The 15,239-nt window shown below is 39.2% G+C and overlaps 1 protein-coding gene across 7 annotated transcripts in view; it reads right to left on the bottom strand.

Annotated features, from left to right (window-relative positions):
- Positions 1-15,239, bottom strand: part of LOC101161975 (trinucleotide repeat containing adaptor 6A) — a 48,717-nt gene that overhangs the window by 2,879 nt on the left and 30,599 nt on the right. For 3 of the 7 annotated variants that reach the window (XM_078951426.1, XM_078951425.1, XM_004071910.5), the window contains 15 exons: positions 13,743-13,931; positions 13,473-13,639; positions 10,018-10,095; positions 7,854-8,021; positions 5,692-5,835; positions 4,844-4,963; positions 3,273-3,401; positions 3,114-3,188; positions 2,843-3,017; positions 2,550-2,696; positions 2,187-2,357; positions 1,843-1,983; positions 1,636-1,743; positions 1,166-1,384; positions 516-586 (listed from right to left, as the gene is read on the bottom strand). In XM_078951426.1, coding sequence (XP_078807552.1) covers positions 516-586; positions 1,166-1,384; positions 1,636-1,743; positions 1,843-1,983; positions 2,187-2,357; positions 2,550-2,696; positions 2,843-3,017; positions 3,114-3,188; positions 3,273-3,401; positions 4,844-4,963; positions 5,692-5,835; positions 7,854-8,021; positions 10,018-10,095; positions 13,473-13,639; positions 13,743-13,931 — 2,102 coding nt within the window. The remainder of the gene's footprint in view (positions 1-515; positions 587-1,165; positions 1,385-1,635; positions 1,744-1,842; positions 1,984-2,186; positions 2,358-2,549; positions 2,697-2,842; positions 3,018-3,113; positions 3,189-3,272; positions 3,402-4,843; positions 4,964-5,691; positions 5,836-7,853; positions 8,022-10,017; positions 10,096-13,472; positions 13,640-13,742; positions 13,932-15,239) is intronic. The other 4 variants (XM_078951427.1, XM_011478428.4, XM_020705418.3 and 1 more) reach the window with 3 other exon arrangements.

Here is a 15,239-nt window from a genome sequence, read left to right on the forward strand (position 1 = left end):
CACACTTATTCACATGTACTGGTCTTGTCCATCCCTCATCCCTCTGGATGGAGGTGTTTCAAACCTTACCCCGACTCACAAGCAATGGTTGGCAGATACCATGTCTTGTTTGCAATTCTAGAAGAATTGATTCTCACTCAATCATAAGAGCAGGCCCTTTTCTGGAGACATTTCAGCAGATATGAGAGCGAGGTAACCAGGACACATTACCATGTCGAACATAGACCAGCTTCAAACTCATGCGGTGCCAGTCCCCTGTCAAAGATGACTCGCAGTGACAGAATGGGATGGGGGGAGGGTAAGGGTTGTTTGTTTTTTTGGTTCTGTTCTGTTTGCTGTATTTTATTTTTTTATTTCTAATTTTTATTACTTGCCATTGTGACTTTGCATTATGTATGTCTTTATTCCTAAGAAAAGTCAAATAAAAATATTTTGAACTTAAATGACTCCCATCGCCCACACAGTAAATTATTTGCAGGTTTGAGAATACAACAAAACTGCATGCATTGAGGTACCTGAGGTGTGAGATTTTTCAGAACGAGCCATTGAGTTCTTCCTGAGCTGCTGCCGTCACCCCAACTGGAACCTGGAAATACAAATAGCATGAAATAAGGGGACTGCAGGGGATTTTATCAGAGCAAATCATCTGCAGCTCTCCACTGTGAACTAAGAATATCCAATATCAAAACAACTTTAGACCCAAAACAAAATGTTATAAACTACAGGTTTGAAATGCTTAGATAGATTTTAAGGTATTAAAATACAATAAATTAAGTATTTAATAATAAAAACATACAATAAAAAGAAAATTATAAGCATTATATATTGCTTCACCTCCTGACTATTAAAACATTTGTCCAGTCAACTTTTTTTTAATCCAGAAAAATTACAATTCCCAGAGCCCCACCCCTTCACATTTTCTATCATTGAAAATACCCAAAAGTCTTCTGTAGAAACCAAAAGAAGTTCATTCAGCAAATGCAGTGGTTGAAGATATTCAGGTTTAGAAATGTCCTCTACAAAGAAAAAAAAATTACATAGCTGGAAATCAGTAGGATATAGCAATTTCAAAAGAAAAGGAAACACTTCTTTTTTTAACTCAACAAACCAGCTTGTTAAAAGTAAACAAACTGAAGTAGACTGTATGAATTCCCTCTGAACCCACCAGGTGTGTATCTTGACTCGGTGAAGCCCCAGCCCCCCCGCCTCAGAGCAGAGCTGTCCCAGCCAGAGGGCTTCTGGCTGGTGAGGCCGGGTGGTGGCCTGGAAGGAGCTGCAACCGGCAGCGCCTTGGGAGTCAAGGGGACCTTCCAAAGCTCATGGGCTAGGGAGGAGTTGGACACAGAACCACCTCCAGGAGACCACTTTGACTCACTTGGTCTAGCTGCAAAGCAAAAGAAAACCATTTTCATTTCATTAAAACCTCCAGACCATTTAACAAAAGATCTTGTTTGTATGCCTTTTTTATAGACAGTTTCCACAATATAAGGCATACTTAAAAGCCTTCAAAAACAACTGTGTCTTCTAAACTGGAGCACCTTATATATGTATTAATTCGTATTAAATTAAGGTTCTCTGAATTATTTATTTTCACATGAGCCTTTTTTTTTTTTAAAGGATGGGTTTTAAGGCTACCTGAAGTGCTTTGTGCTGTACTGGTGAGGGAACCGCTGTGGCTGGAGGCACGAATGGATGACCAGGCACTGTTAGAAGGCATCGTGGTGTTCAGTGATGAGGGTGGCCCTGCAAACCAGAATAGCCAGGGGTTAGAGACTGGATCTATGCATACAGATTCCACTGTGTCGCCATCAGCTGATCGGTCAAAACTTGTCTGCAGCCTACCATTGTTCCTATCCCTGAGGTGATCGGTGTCACGAACTGTGTTGATGGAGAGGTTGTTGATGACACTGCCGGGGGTCACATAAGGGTCAGTCTCTGGGTCAATGTTGGGGTAACCTTTCCAAGGTTCCCCGGGTCGGAACTCTGCAAAATAATAATACAAAGCAATTACAATTTTTTATTGTACTGGATGATTACTGCATTTTACCTTTTTGAAATTTTTAGATATTACAAAATTACAAGAATAACTTCAATGAATCTGTATTTCTGAGGCAAAAACAACCTTAGCTGCTAGCTCACTGTGGTACTAATCAATGTCTGTTTTGAATCAGTGATAGAACATTTACCTGGGGGCCAGGTGACAGTGTTTGCATGGGAAGGGGGGGAGTTGGCACGGGGCGGCCAGCCATCACCCACTGAGCCTATTGGTTGGCCGGGAGGGCTCAGGGGAGGTGGACCAGGAGGCAGGAAGTCATAGAAAGGAGAGTCATCTAGACGCAAGTCAGACGAGATAGCACCTGAGAGGGAGCAAACAGACAATGGGTACAGTCAAAGACACCATCGTCTTTTTTTGTTTTTGTTGCAATTTTAATACAAAAAGTTATGGATGATCAGCAAGAAAACCAACTTTGAACACGATTATTTACATTTATTAATGTGGAAATAGAATCTAAGTAGCAAAAAAAATGTATTCAGTCCGATACATTTACCAGATTTGCTGTTCTGCTCCAGGATGTCAGTAGCCCAAAGTTTTTTGAGTCTGGACTGGTGTGGTTCTTTGTAGGTCACAGCTCCACCACTACTGCTTCCACCACTAACGGCAATATCCAGGGGTACATTCAGGTTAGGGGTCAAGCCTAATGTTAGATGAAGAGAAGAGAAGAGAAACTCTGGGTTTTGTTTGAAAGGACGAAACTTATAATAAACGTTTAATAAAAATTATAATATATACAATAAAAGAAAAGAAAGAAAAAAAAATAGAATCGGTCAATAGTTGACATACTTAAAGGGAAGTTGCCTAATGGTCCGAGAGGAGGAGCATTCTTCTGCATCTCAGATGTATTGTGGGACATGTAGCCGTCAGCATATGATTTAAGAGGTGGAGCTTGCTTTAGCAGAGATGGATCCAGGTGCCGTGGGGGCTGCATCATTGACAAAGATGAACCAATAGGACGTGTCTGGATAAGGAAACAGGAAACAAGACACTTGGATTTTGTAGAAATACCAAAGCCTTCTAGTTATTCAGAGTTTTTTTGTTGTGTGTGTGTGCACACCTGTTCAGTCGGACGACCCACCGGTGTCGCTCTCGCGTTTTGAAGCTTCTGCTGTTGTTGCTGGAGGAGCAGGCGCTGCAATCACATAACACAATGTAAGACAGAAGCAACAAAAGGTTGTTTTAGAAAGCTGGAAGTTAGGCCTAAAGGTCTATGTACCTGTAGCTGGTTGATGTGGTTCAGCTGTGACAGCTGGTTGAGCTGAGAGAGTTGGTTGAGCATAGCCACCTGCTGAGGGCCAAGCAGACCTCCATTACCCCCTGGGTACTTCAACAAGGATGGAGGGACCTGGACATCAACACAAAAAAACAAAGCAAAAAAAGCATTTTTGAGATTTTCAATGTTTTTCTTAAACTTAAAATTTATATCAGGTCATCTGCTGCCTGTTTCTTCACATCGTGCCCAAAAAAATGTTCAGCTTGGTGACACTGTTGTAAAGTACTTTTAAAAATAAAATGATTTACTTTAAAAACTACAGGAGGAGCTGCATGAGTCACCAACATGTTGAAACGTTATAAAAGTATATCTAGCATGAGGCTGCAAAGCACAAATGCGTGGTAGTCAACACATTTTACATGTTTGAATACTTTTTTTTTTTTAGTTAAACCAGCTGTTCTGTGTTCATTCAAGCACCATCAGGATTAAAGCTGGAGTCAGTCTGGGCCAGAATGTTAGTCTATTTGTTAATAAAGTCGAAACTTTATCTAATGATTTGACCTTTAGATTATGCAATATTTTTTTTAGTCTGAAATAGTTTTTAGTAGGGGTGTGTATTGGTAAGAGTCTGGCGATACGATGCGCATCCCGATGTGTCCCAGGATAAGATAAGTATCCCGATATTGTACTGGAAAACTTTTTTACTTTTTAATTTTTTTAACAGTATGACTCAGAAAAAAACTGTATCTGAATATCAATGTCTTTCATTATAATAAAATGGTACAATTCAGTTTATTTAATGATCACAATGTGAAACACTGCAACTGCTTTTACCCAAGCAACACTGCTTTTATTTTGGCAACTTAAAATATATAAAAGGGAATAGTCAACATTGTCTGATTTCCACAACAAAATATTTTTCAGTATAAAAAAAATAGAATGGATGTGCCTTAACTAATAAGGTTCTAAAAGTATGATTGAGGAAATAAAGTGATGTCTACTTTCAACATTGCTTAATGTAGCTTTTCTAGGACTTTTAAATTGTTCAAGAGCTTGAACAGTGCTTCAAAAATAAAGAAAAAATAAACAACAATTATTCATTCCAGAAACATTAGAGTGTGATGATGCAGCATGACAGGGTGAAAGAGCACTTTAATGTGGCTAAGATGCTTTGTTTACATGCAGGTCGCTGAACTAGAATCTATTGTTGTGAGGTTCTGCAGAACTTTGGCCCGCTTTGCCAAAAGCATTTTGCCAGATGCTCCATGCATTAGCCACTGTGCAGCTGCATTGGTTCACTCGTTCTTATCTGAGCTCGCTACAAAGCACCGCAATCCACGTTTTTATTTGATACTGGCAGGAACATGGCACAGAGTTTCAGTTTGGTACCCATCCAAAGGAAAAAATAAGTACTGCATGTCTCGTAACAATAAATCAAGCTACTTCTTGCTAATATCTCCTTGTTTTTTTTGGTGTGCTGTAGACTTCAAAGCCTCAAAGAGGCTCCATGTGCTCTGCTCCCAACTAGCGGTTGTATATCGTTCAGGAACAATGAGCAGTGATGTGGAATGTACCTGAGACGGCAGGAGGGGTGGAGGCACTTGGTTACGAAGGTTTGATTGAGGAGGGGGCTGGGATTGGGTGGTGCCCCGGCTGTGTGCTACGCTGCTGCCACCCAACATGGAGTTTACATTCTAAAAAGATAAAACAACATAAAAAACAACAATGGTATTTAAATTGTATGTCTCTCAGGCAGAAAATAAAAAATTAGGAAGCTTAGTGTTCCCCTTTTTCATGGTTATGTACAATTTTCAGATGCAAAGAATGACAGTTAAAACTACACATGAAAATAAATACTTAAGATTTTTTTCTAATGCAAAACATTTTTCTTCATTTTCTAAACGCTTAAAAACTCACTACGATCATCTTTTGGGGTATTTTTAAAGCGTTCACTGTGGTCTTTTAATCATGACTATGCCGTTTTTAGCCGAAACTTAAAAAAAACCCAAAAGTTATCATTTTCAAGGACATATTTTTTGCAGGGCAGCACTAGTCCTTTAGAAATTCAATTATGAGGTGTGGCCGAGACCACTGGTGCATAGTAGCCCCAACTGCCAGCTCGGACAAGGAAAATGAAGATGTATATGGTCCAGACATCTTCAAGTAGATGCTTCAGAATGGAGCGGAGCAGGGAGCTTGTGGCCTGACCAGAGTTTTTTTCTACATCACAAATAAGCTCTTTTTCAATCTACATTTCTTTCAGACAAAATGACAATGATTTATCAAATACGGAAGGATGTACATACTGCAGGCGTTTGCCTTCAAAGTAAAAGCTTTATTAACATGTGGAAACCCTCAATAACTACGTCTGTGCCTGACGTAGCACAACAATGAAACGACAAGCTCATCCTACCACACTCACCTGCTGAGCTGCCCCAGAACTAGAGTGGAAAGGAGATGGCCCAGAGTTGACACTGGGGACAGGTTTAACAGAACTGCTAGAGGAAAGGCTAATGCTCTGACTGGAGGGAAGCTCATCGGAAGCTGGACTATTGCAAGCAGAAAGCTGCAGAAGCAAAGCCCAGGTGGACGGTAGGTGGACGGCAAGCACAGAGGGATATGAAGCACATCAGCAGCCAAAGAAACACAGAAGGGGGAGAAAAAAAAAAAACGAAGTTAATTTTGAAGGAAACAAGGAAGAAAAGGGAAAAAGAGAAGGAAATTAATGAGCAGAGTGCGAGTGCAGAAAAGACGAAGTCGAAAAGGAAAAAGAAGGAAGGTTTAAAGTTTAAAAGGTTGTCTAAAAGGTGAAGCAGTAAGAAAGTAACGTTTGCAGTCACAGGCTGAAAGCAACTAGCGATAAAAAAAATAATTAAAAATACTAAAGGAACTCCAATTTCCACATTCATTTAACCTAAATATTCTCTTTCAACAAAATCTTGTATTCATTTAGGACTTTTTTTCCTAGAGAATAAAGACTTGAATTTATCATCATTTTGTTCAACACATGTCTACGTTGTGCATTTTATAATGTCGTAATTGTAAAAGTTTAACAAAAAATATGAATCTGATTTGTTTTGTCTCTAGTCAGGTTGAAAGTAGAGCTCTGCAATATGGCCAAAAGATAAAGATTTTTTTTCATTCTAAATTCGATTTTAATCTATTTTTTTTCCTTTCTCCTTATACTTCAACAAAAAATACAAATTACGATGTTTTACAAGAATTATTTTATGTCAACATCTCCTTTGGAAATATGCTCAAAGTTCAACTGAATACAAGCTTTAAAAATGTTTATAGGTCAATGCAGCTGATGTTTTGTGAGCTACCGCTAGCTTGAGCTCTAATAAAGAGAAACGCTTCTCACACTTGACGGAGTGTCTGTTTCAGGTGTTAAAACAAATTTGTCGCACTCCCACTTTGGGCAGCTACAACCTTCAAACTGATTTTGCTGCGTGTGTTTTGATGCTCCAAGATGAAAATCACAACTCCATTGGCCATCATTACATTTTTTACTCACCAGCCAAGATGATGGAAAAAAAAAAAAAATCTACCAGCCAGGCTCATTTTTACTGGACAAATTATTACATTATTTAGCAAAGAAAACCTATAGGTGTTTTTTTTTTTAATTTAATGTTGAATGTAAAGTGAGATTACGTCACAGCATAATGGAAACATGGGATAAAAACATCTGTTTTGAGTGACTGTCTTTGTTCTCTGCTTTTGGCATTTTTACGCGGTCTATGACGTGGTTTATTTTCTTCTATTTCCCACAGCTGGAAGGGCAACCTGTACCCCATCAGTCAGTCACCTGAAAATCCTGCGCTTCGCAGTCCTTGTCAGGGTTAGTTCATTCTAACTTTATATTTCGCTAACCTATTGGCATTGGTTAAAAAATCAAACATACGGCAAACGACTTTTTACTCGCTTTTTTTGGGTATGATAGAGGCATGCTGCAGGGTGGTTACTGACAAGAAGCCAGCTAAGAAGGTAAGCTGATTAGTCTTTATAACATATAGATCGTTGGACTGTAGATTTTCAGAAAATGCATCTTTTTTTTTCCTGCATCTGCCTCCAGGTGATTCATTTTTGAATGAAATCAGTCTAAAAACATTATAATCTTTTGGATTTATGCCTTAATGTCATTGATAGTAAAAATGCCGCGCTCACAGTTTTTTGATGAATGTCCTCTGAATTAAGTTTGTTTTATTCATCTGCCACGTCTTAAAATCTGCTCTGTCAAAATATTGTCTGACTGTAAACCAGTTTGTGGTCGCAAACTGGTGACACGTGGAGCAGCTCGTTAGTATAGTATTATAGCATCATAGCATGATAGCATCAGTGCATAACAACACCGTTGTCACCAAATCAACACTCTTTATTAAACTCTTTTGCTGCAGTCAGTCTAGCAGGTTTATCCTCCAATTGCGTCTTGATCCAGTTAAAAATTGCCACGCCATATAAAAAGTAATGCAAGGAAAATACATACTGATGAAAATTACAGAATTGACCTTGGATTAAAATCCCATGAGCAAAGTGCATTTGAATGAACTAATGAACAACTGTTTACAGACAAAAGGGACATACCTTGTCATAGTAAGGACTTCGATCCATTGCAGAATCCTTGTGGAGCTGATGCCGGGGCCCTGAACTCTTCCCCATGATGCTGCTCAACTCCCCCACGCCACTCATGTCCACACGCTTGTCAGCCATCATGCTTGGCCCTGATTTTAAAGAGTCATCAGGGGAGTCTCTCTGCAAGACAAAGACAACAAAAAACTGTTTTCTTTTTGTCTGGATGGAAATTGATCACATTATATTCTGTAAAAGAAAATGTAAAAAGGAGTAGCTTATCCTTATGTAAGTAAGCTGAACTTGAACTAACTTTGAACTCAACTTTGTAATAATGAAATTTACTTCACCTTTTCAAAACATTTCCTGTAATGTTACACAAATAAAAGCGCAAATCTGTTACATCATTTTAATTTTGGATTGTCTCAGAAGTATTCATACCATCGCTGAACAAAAAGAAAACGTAAATCTCAAATTTAGATCGGGTACTTTAACACAAAACCAGCTGTTAGCCCAAAGAAAACCAATGGAGCTATTTACACAAGCTAACCTAAACTATCCCACAGAGGACACGATAAACTGGGCTTGATTTCAATTAAAACAATCAGAAAGTATTCTAATAAACATAAAAACTATGGATATTGCAATCAGATCTTGTGGCCCGATCACATGGTTGATGACTCGATTGGATCAATATCGTATGTTGTCTCCTGATCAGCATCGGATATTTAATTTATGACTATGAATAGCGCTTTATATTTCAATCTTATTATTCTGGATAAATACTCTACTGGAAGTCTGCATCTCATGAAAATATCACAACATTTTATTGCCATAAAGCGCAGCAGAATACAACAGTTCAAGCAGGAGTTCAGTTAAGCGGGCGAGATATTGCTAGATTCGGACTTCTGGGATCAATAACCCTTTTTTGAAAACGATTTAAACTGACAACAAGTAGCTCTATTGGCCTATCTTAACACAAACAACCTATAAATGCATTTTAACAGAAAAAAAAGATCAGGGTTTTGTTTCTTATTAATGTTAACCTTTCGGTGCTGCGACAGAGACGGCTGTACAGCAGCTGCTAACTGTACTAATTGCTAGCTCTGTGATTTAACCCCTTAGGGACCAAAGCTCTTCTTTGATCTCCCTTTTTATTTCTCGGACAGAACCCCAGTTAAGTGCATTTACTTTCGTAATAAAACCCAAAATGTGATGTCTTAAGAGGTGAAAAAAGAATCCCATAATCTTAAAAAATAACTAGATTTAAAATTAATAAATGGTTCTACTGATATCAGCTAGCTATGAATACTCGTTTACTGCTGAAACAGATAAATTAATTTTTTTGATTAAATGAAGAAATAATTATCACATTTGGTTAAAAACGTTCAAAAGTTCTGAAGATATTAAAGCTAATGTCTTTCTCACATGACTATCACCTATATTTACTAGATAATAGTTTCTTTTTATTTTACTAGTTAATAGTTACACTATTTTTACTCGATTCTTCAAGTTACTTCACAGAAGTGCTCTGTCTAAGTGTTAAATGATAAAAGAAGGTTAATGTGATAAAAACGTGGGACAATCTGAATCTGTTTTTTTCAAAATGTATTAATTTTTTAAGGGTTACAAAAGTAACAGATTGGGCCTCTGTATCAGCAGATACTTAAAATCAAATGATTCGGAAACTGATCGAGCCCAAAATAACCTGATCAGGACATCCCTAATAAAAAACATCTCAACTATGATCAGAAAAACAAATAAACTTCAGTCTGCCTTTTTGGGTTTATTCTACAGTTAAAATTTTACAATATTTCCCACTTCTAACATTAAGAATTAACCCAAATTGAAGATGCCTTTGAAATCCCACACTGTACAACTTGCCTGTGATAACAGAAATGGCAGAACAATACAAGCTTCAAATTTGAGTTTCCAAAAACCAGAAAGGTCTCCAGTGGCACCAGGAAAGGTTGCCAGATTTGATACTAATTTCTATGAGATTGGCAACACTGATCATGTTTTACAATTTTATTGGCACCAACTCAAAAACCCTAACTTAGAAAACAAATGTTTCTTGTAGTGTTAAAAGTTACTTTTCTCTTACAAAATCCATTAGAATATTGAAAAGCTCTTCTTACAAGATAAAAGAGATTTGAATTGAGTTAAACACAAGACTTACCTGGAAGTTCATGTTGTTGAATTGGTTGACAAAAGATTTCATCCAAAATTCCTCCTGTTTGTTGACAGGTTTGTTCATCTAAAAACAAGACAAATGAAACCAAAACACTTTAAAACATCAGTTTGAAACTTGTTTTGAACTTCTTTTTTGAGTAAACCATCCATTCATCCACCCATACACACATATATACATACATACATATATACCAGGGGTGGGCAAACTACTGCCCGGGGGCTGGATGCAGCCCGCCTCCATGCTTGGTCCGGCCCACTGAACAATATCAGAGACCCATGTTTTTTTTTTTTTATCTGGCCACACGATCAAGACGTGACATTTTATTCCCCCCTTCTGCAGTCTGTGCTCCAACCTGAACCCCTCGAAAAATCTCTGTCAAATAGAACAGAAGACAGTCTTCACTTTCTACGTCGCAGTTCATCTTTCCCGGTTTAGCTCATTCTTTTAGAGCGATTATGCCGCAATTTTTAAACAGCGCACCCGTTCTGTGTCCTGATTGGCTATAGACCTTTTCAATCAATCTCCTCCGTGTCTCTTGTACAGAAACGCGGAGCTCTTCAGATCAGAAATCTTTCATCGATCAGATCTTTGTTTTCATTCCAAGATCCTAGACCTAATTTCTATGAAGTTGTGAGAATTTAAACAAGAGAAAAGTGAAAATGTTCATGTCTGTTTGAAAGAAGTGTAGAAAGAGGGCAGTGAGGAGTTTTACTGCCATGAACTCAAACATAATCAGACTCCGTGGATTTCACAGATCACGGGTTATTTTTAGAATGCAACTCCTGCATGCAATAAACGAGGGAACTCTGTATTGTTTAAAAGGAAACGCAGATATACGCTTAGCTGCAGCAGAATACATAGAAATTTGCTTTTTTAATATTACTGGATGAAAAACAGACGTGCAGAACATAGCGCAGCTGCGCAAACTGAAACAATGTGTGAGGAGCTTGGAACCCTCAAAGTCTTTATTAGGATTATGACGGGAGAAGATTGACTATTGTTTTTTTTGGTGTTTTTTTTTTTTTTTAACTGTATCAGTACATTTTTCCTGAATTATTGTCATTGAAAATCCTAGAGAGTGTTATTTGGTCATAGTTTTATTTCATAAATAATGTTATTAATTTAATTAAAAGGATTATGAATGAAACTTTATTCATATAGAACTTTACAACTCCTTGAAGGTACCAAAGGGCTTCACAATAAATAAAAAAAAAGAGGTCTAAAATGGGAACAAAAGTTTTAAACTAAAAATTCTAGAATATTCTGTTTTAGAATATAATTTTCCATCCAAATGTTTTCATCTACATTCCATGTTATTTCCACTCCACGCATCTGCCCTTCTATCGAATTGAACCCTTCTATCGCGAGCTAAAATACTTTACTTCCGGAAAGGAGAGGAAGCAATTCATTTCTCTGTCTACTCTGAGACTGTTTGAGGGAGAGTGGAGTATGGAGCAAGGACAGCCAACGCAGCTAGTTAATTAGCAGCTCGGCTCTTGTTTTCCCGCTACGAGTGACAAATCAGCTGGGGCGTTACAATGCATATGCGGGAAAAAAAGAAATAAACGTATCGAAATGGTGCAGAAGTGAACCGAACCAAAACTGCCGTACCGAAAAAGGTTCAACTACGTGTATTGTTACACAATATACGGTACACACCAAAGGTTTAGACACACCTTCTCATTCAAAGAGTTTTCTTTATTTTCAATACTATGAAAATTGTAGAGTCACACTAAAGGTATCAAAACTGTGAATTCACACATAAATAAATAAAAAAGTGTGAAACAACTGAAAATATGTCAGATTGTAGGTTCTTCATAGTAGCCACCTTGTGATTTGATTACTGCTTTGCACAGTCTGGGCGCTTCCCATTTTGACTTTGGGGTTACAGTCCATATTCTGCACACATGGTTCTGTATATTATTCCAGCCACTTGATTGTGGTGCTCCATGTATGCTTTTCCTGCCAACGTCTTACAACCTGCGGTTATTTGCTGGATTTTTTCAGGTGCCTCTTTACACAGCCTACACCTTGGGTCTTGTCTGGTGTGGTAGATCTGAGCCTATATCACTGGTGCTCAGGGCTTGTTCCTGAGCTGCCAGGATGAGTGCTTCAGTGCCGTCCTATGGGCCAGCCCTTTCTAGCTATTGGTAGGACTTCTTGATATCAGCCACTTCAGTTATGGTCTGGTGGTACATCCCATGTAGGTGCTTGTTCTCCCATGAGGATCTGTCCTCCAGCACCACATCCTCTGCTCTCCATTGCCTGAGACATTCACTGAGCACACTGTCAGTTGAGGCCTTGAGCTTGATGCATTCATGGATCTTGGATGTTTCATCGAGGACAGTGGCTTCGACGCTCACTAGTCCGCTGCTTCCTTCCTTGTGAATAATATTCAGTCACAGGGTTCTGGATTTGTAATGGAACCCTCCATGTACTGTGAGGAGTTTTCGTATACCGAATTTTCACAACCATAGGGTGCACCGGGTTATAGGACACGGTCTCAGCCACGGGGGATTTTTTCCGTCTTTGACACATACAAAAGGCGCGCCGGGTGTTAAGACAAGGGCACGTCGTTCGGACCCTCGGAGCCTCTAGAGTGGGTTAATAAAAATCCAGTCTCTGTTACTGTTCTCCCTTACTGAGTAATACAAACTGAATGCTCACTCACTTGCACACTCTTGTCTCCCTTCCTCCTTATCCTACACACACGCTAAAGACACACAACACACAGATTTGCGCCCGGTGCCGTCTCGTCTCCTTAACACACCCCCACAACTACACATTAGGCGCACCGGCCATAGGGCGCCCCCTGCTGGCTAAAGAAAATTTATGACTTTTAAGTGCGCCTTATAGTCGTGAAAATACGGTAATTTATTTTCACAGCTAATTTTCCTACCCAGAAGTAAGATTACTTCATCCCCGAGGCACCGGCTATCTGTCCTTGTGGGTTCCAGCCATTAAATTATGTAAACCTAGAGCCGGCCTCGGCAGCGTGTCTGCGTTTCGCCCACAAAAACAAACATCTTAACTTCTGCAAGATGGATATGCATATTGTGGATATAAAATGAAAACGTTTTTGCTGATCACTGCTAGTTCCATGGAATAAACGTGTGTGTGTGTGTGTGTGTGTGTGTGTGTGTGTGCCTGGGGGCGGTGCCGGCTGCTCAGACTTTTCCTGGAAGGGGCTGATCCTCACTTATCTACTCATCTACGTCACAATGCGAGAACCCACTTAGTTTCTTAGATTGTGAGGGGTTGGTGTTCAGAGCGCAGTGTTATTACAGAAATGCAAGAATCGATCAAATTATTTTGGGGGAGTTTTTTTGTGAGAAATTAACAAAATAAACTTAAAAGCTCAAAAAATTGATTTTTGCATGATATAGGCCCTTTAATAGAATAGCATTTTAAAAATATACGTATATAGAGAGGTCACAAACCTTGTTGGAGACTTTAGGCTTGTAGTTCCAGGTGTTTTGGTCATTGGACCTGCTATCCTGCTGACTGTTGCTCCACATTCCGATTTCCACCTCTTCTTCCTGATCCCAGCTATTGCCCATGGATACGTCCTCACTGCACCAAGTCTCCATAGGCTTATGGCTAGTAGCTATAGAGCGGAGGCAGATCATTTTTTCACTGGCTGGAACCACTTCCAAGTTTGAATTCACTGTTTACATAGTTCACTTGTACAGATTTACATAAACACTTACTGGACTTGTTCTGGCTGCCCCATCCAGAAGAAGTCTCTCTCTTATCTCTGCTGGGTTCATCCCAGCCAGTACTGGTGTCCACTGGCTTTCCCCAGGCAGATGTACCATTATCCACTGTAACCGGTGGATCAGTTGTAGGCTCCCCCCATGATGAAGAGTCCTTTTGTTTAGGGTACATCTCACCCCAATCTGAATAAATGGCAAAAGACATGCATTTATAATCCTAAAAATAAAAGACTTGGCATAATTTCTTTTACCAGGATCATCACATTTGGTGATCCATGTGATGCGGTCATAATAGCGTTTTTGAACGCACATGTACAGTGGTGGACAAAATTGTTGGTACCCCTCAGTTTAAGAAAGAAAGTCCACAATGCTTACCGAAATGAATTGAAATGTTCAAAAGTAACAATAAATTAAAATTTCTTGAAAAAAAAAATCAAAATAAACCAGCCATTACTTTTGAGTTGTTGATTAACAGAATTAGTTAAAAAACTAAACTAATGAAATGGAGTTGGACAAAAATGATGGTTTCCGTAACTTAATATTATGTTGCACAACCTTTTGAGGCAATCACTGCAATTAAATGGTTTCTGTATTTGTCAATGAGCCTTCTGCACCTGTCGACAGGTATTTTGGCCCACTCCTGAGCAAACTGCTCCATTTGTCTCAGGTTTGACGGGTGTCTTCTCCAAATAGCATGTTTTAGCTCCTTCCACAGATGTTGGAAGGCTGCACAAACCACAATTACTAATTTCTCTTCCATAATCAATTTTCAAACAGTTGGCACTTCTGTGAATTAAAAGGGACATCATCCACACATCACTACCAAATCAGAGTGCCTGATTGGTAAAAGTTTGACCTGGTTCAACTTTCAACATACATTCAATGACTTCCGGGTGAACATGGCTGGCTAGAGGTTGTGTCTGTACTGAGCTCCCGCTACCACCAAGCTTATTAAGCAGCAAAACGGAATACTGTCAACATTACAACCCAGAATACGTGCTTGTTCATTTTTTTAAATACCTCAAGCGTAAAACTTTAAACATTTAACGACGGACAATGTCAAAACAAACTAAAATTCAACCAAAGAAAGTGACGCCTGCCATGACTGCAAGCGCTTGCCAAACTGAGGAGCTAGCAGGCGACCAGGTTTCAGCAGAGACTTCAGCTCTCATTCGCGAGGTGACCCGAAGCTTCACAGAGATAATGGAGCAGAAATTCTCTAAGCTCTCGGAGACTCTGGAGACAATCTCCTCTACGCTGGAAAGTAATACTACTCGCATTACTGCGGCAGAACAGAGGGTTTCTGATGTGGAGGACACGGTTGCCGAGTTAGCCGGGAGGTTAGCCGATGCAGAGAAGAAAAATCAAGGCAATGGAGAATGCTTTGGATGATGTGGAGAACAGGAGCAGACGGGAAAACATCCGCATTATCAACCTGAAGGAAGGTACGGAGGGTAAAAACCCCATTGAGTTCTTTGAAAAATGGTTACC

The sequence above is a fragment of the Oryzias latipes genome, chromosome 8 (genome assembly GCF_053564925.1).
Source record: "Oryzias latipes strain Hd-rR chromosome 8, Olatipes_Hd-rR_3.1".
Classification (NCBI taxonomy): Eukaryota; Metazoa; Chordata; class Actinopteri; order Beloniformes; family Adrianichthyidae; genus Oryzias; species Oryzias latipes.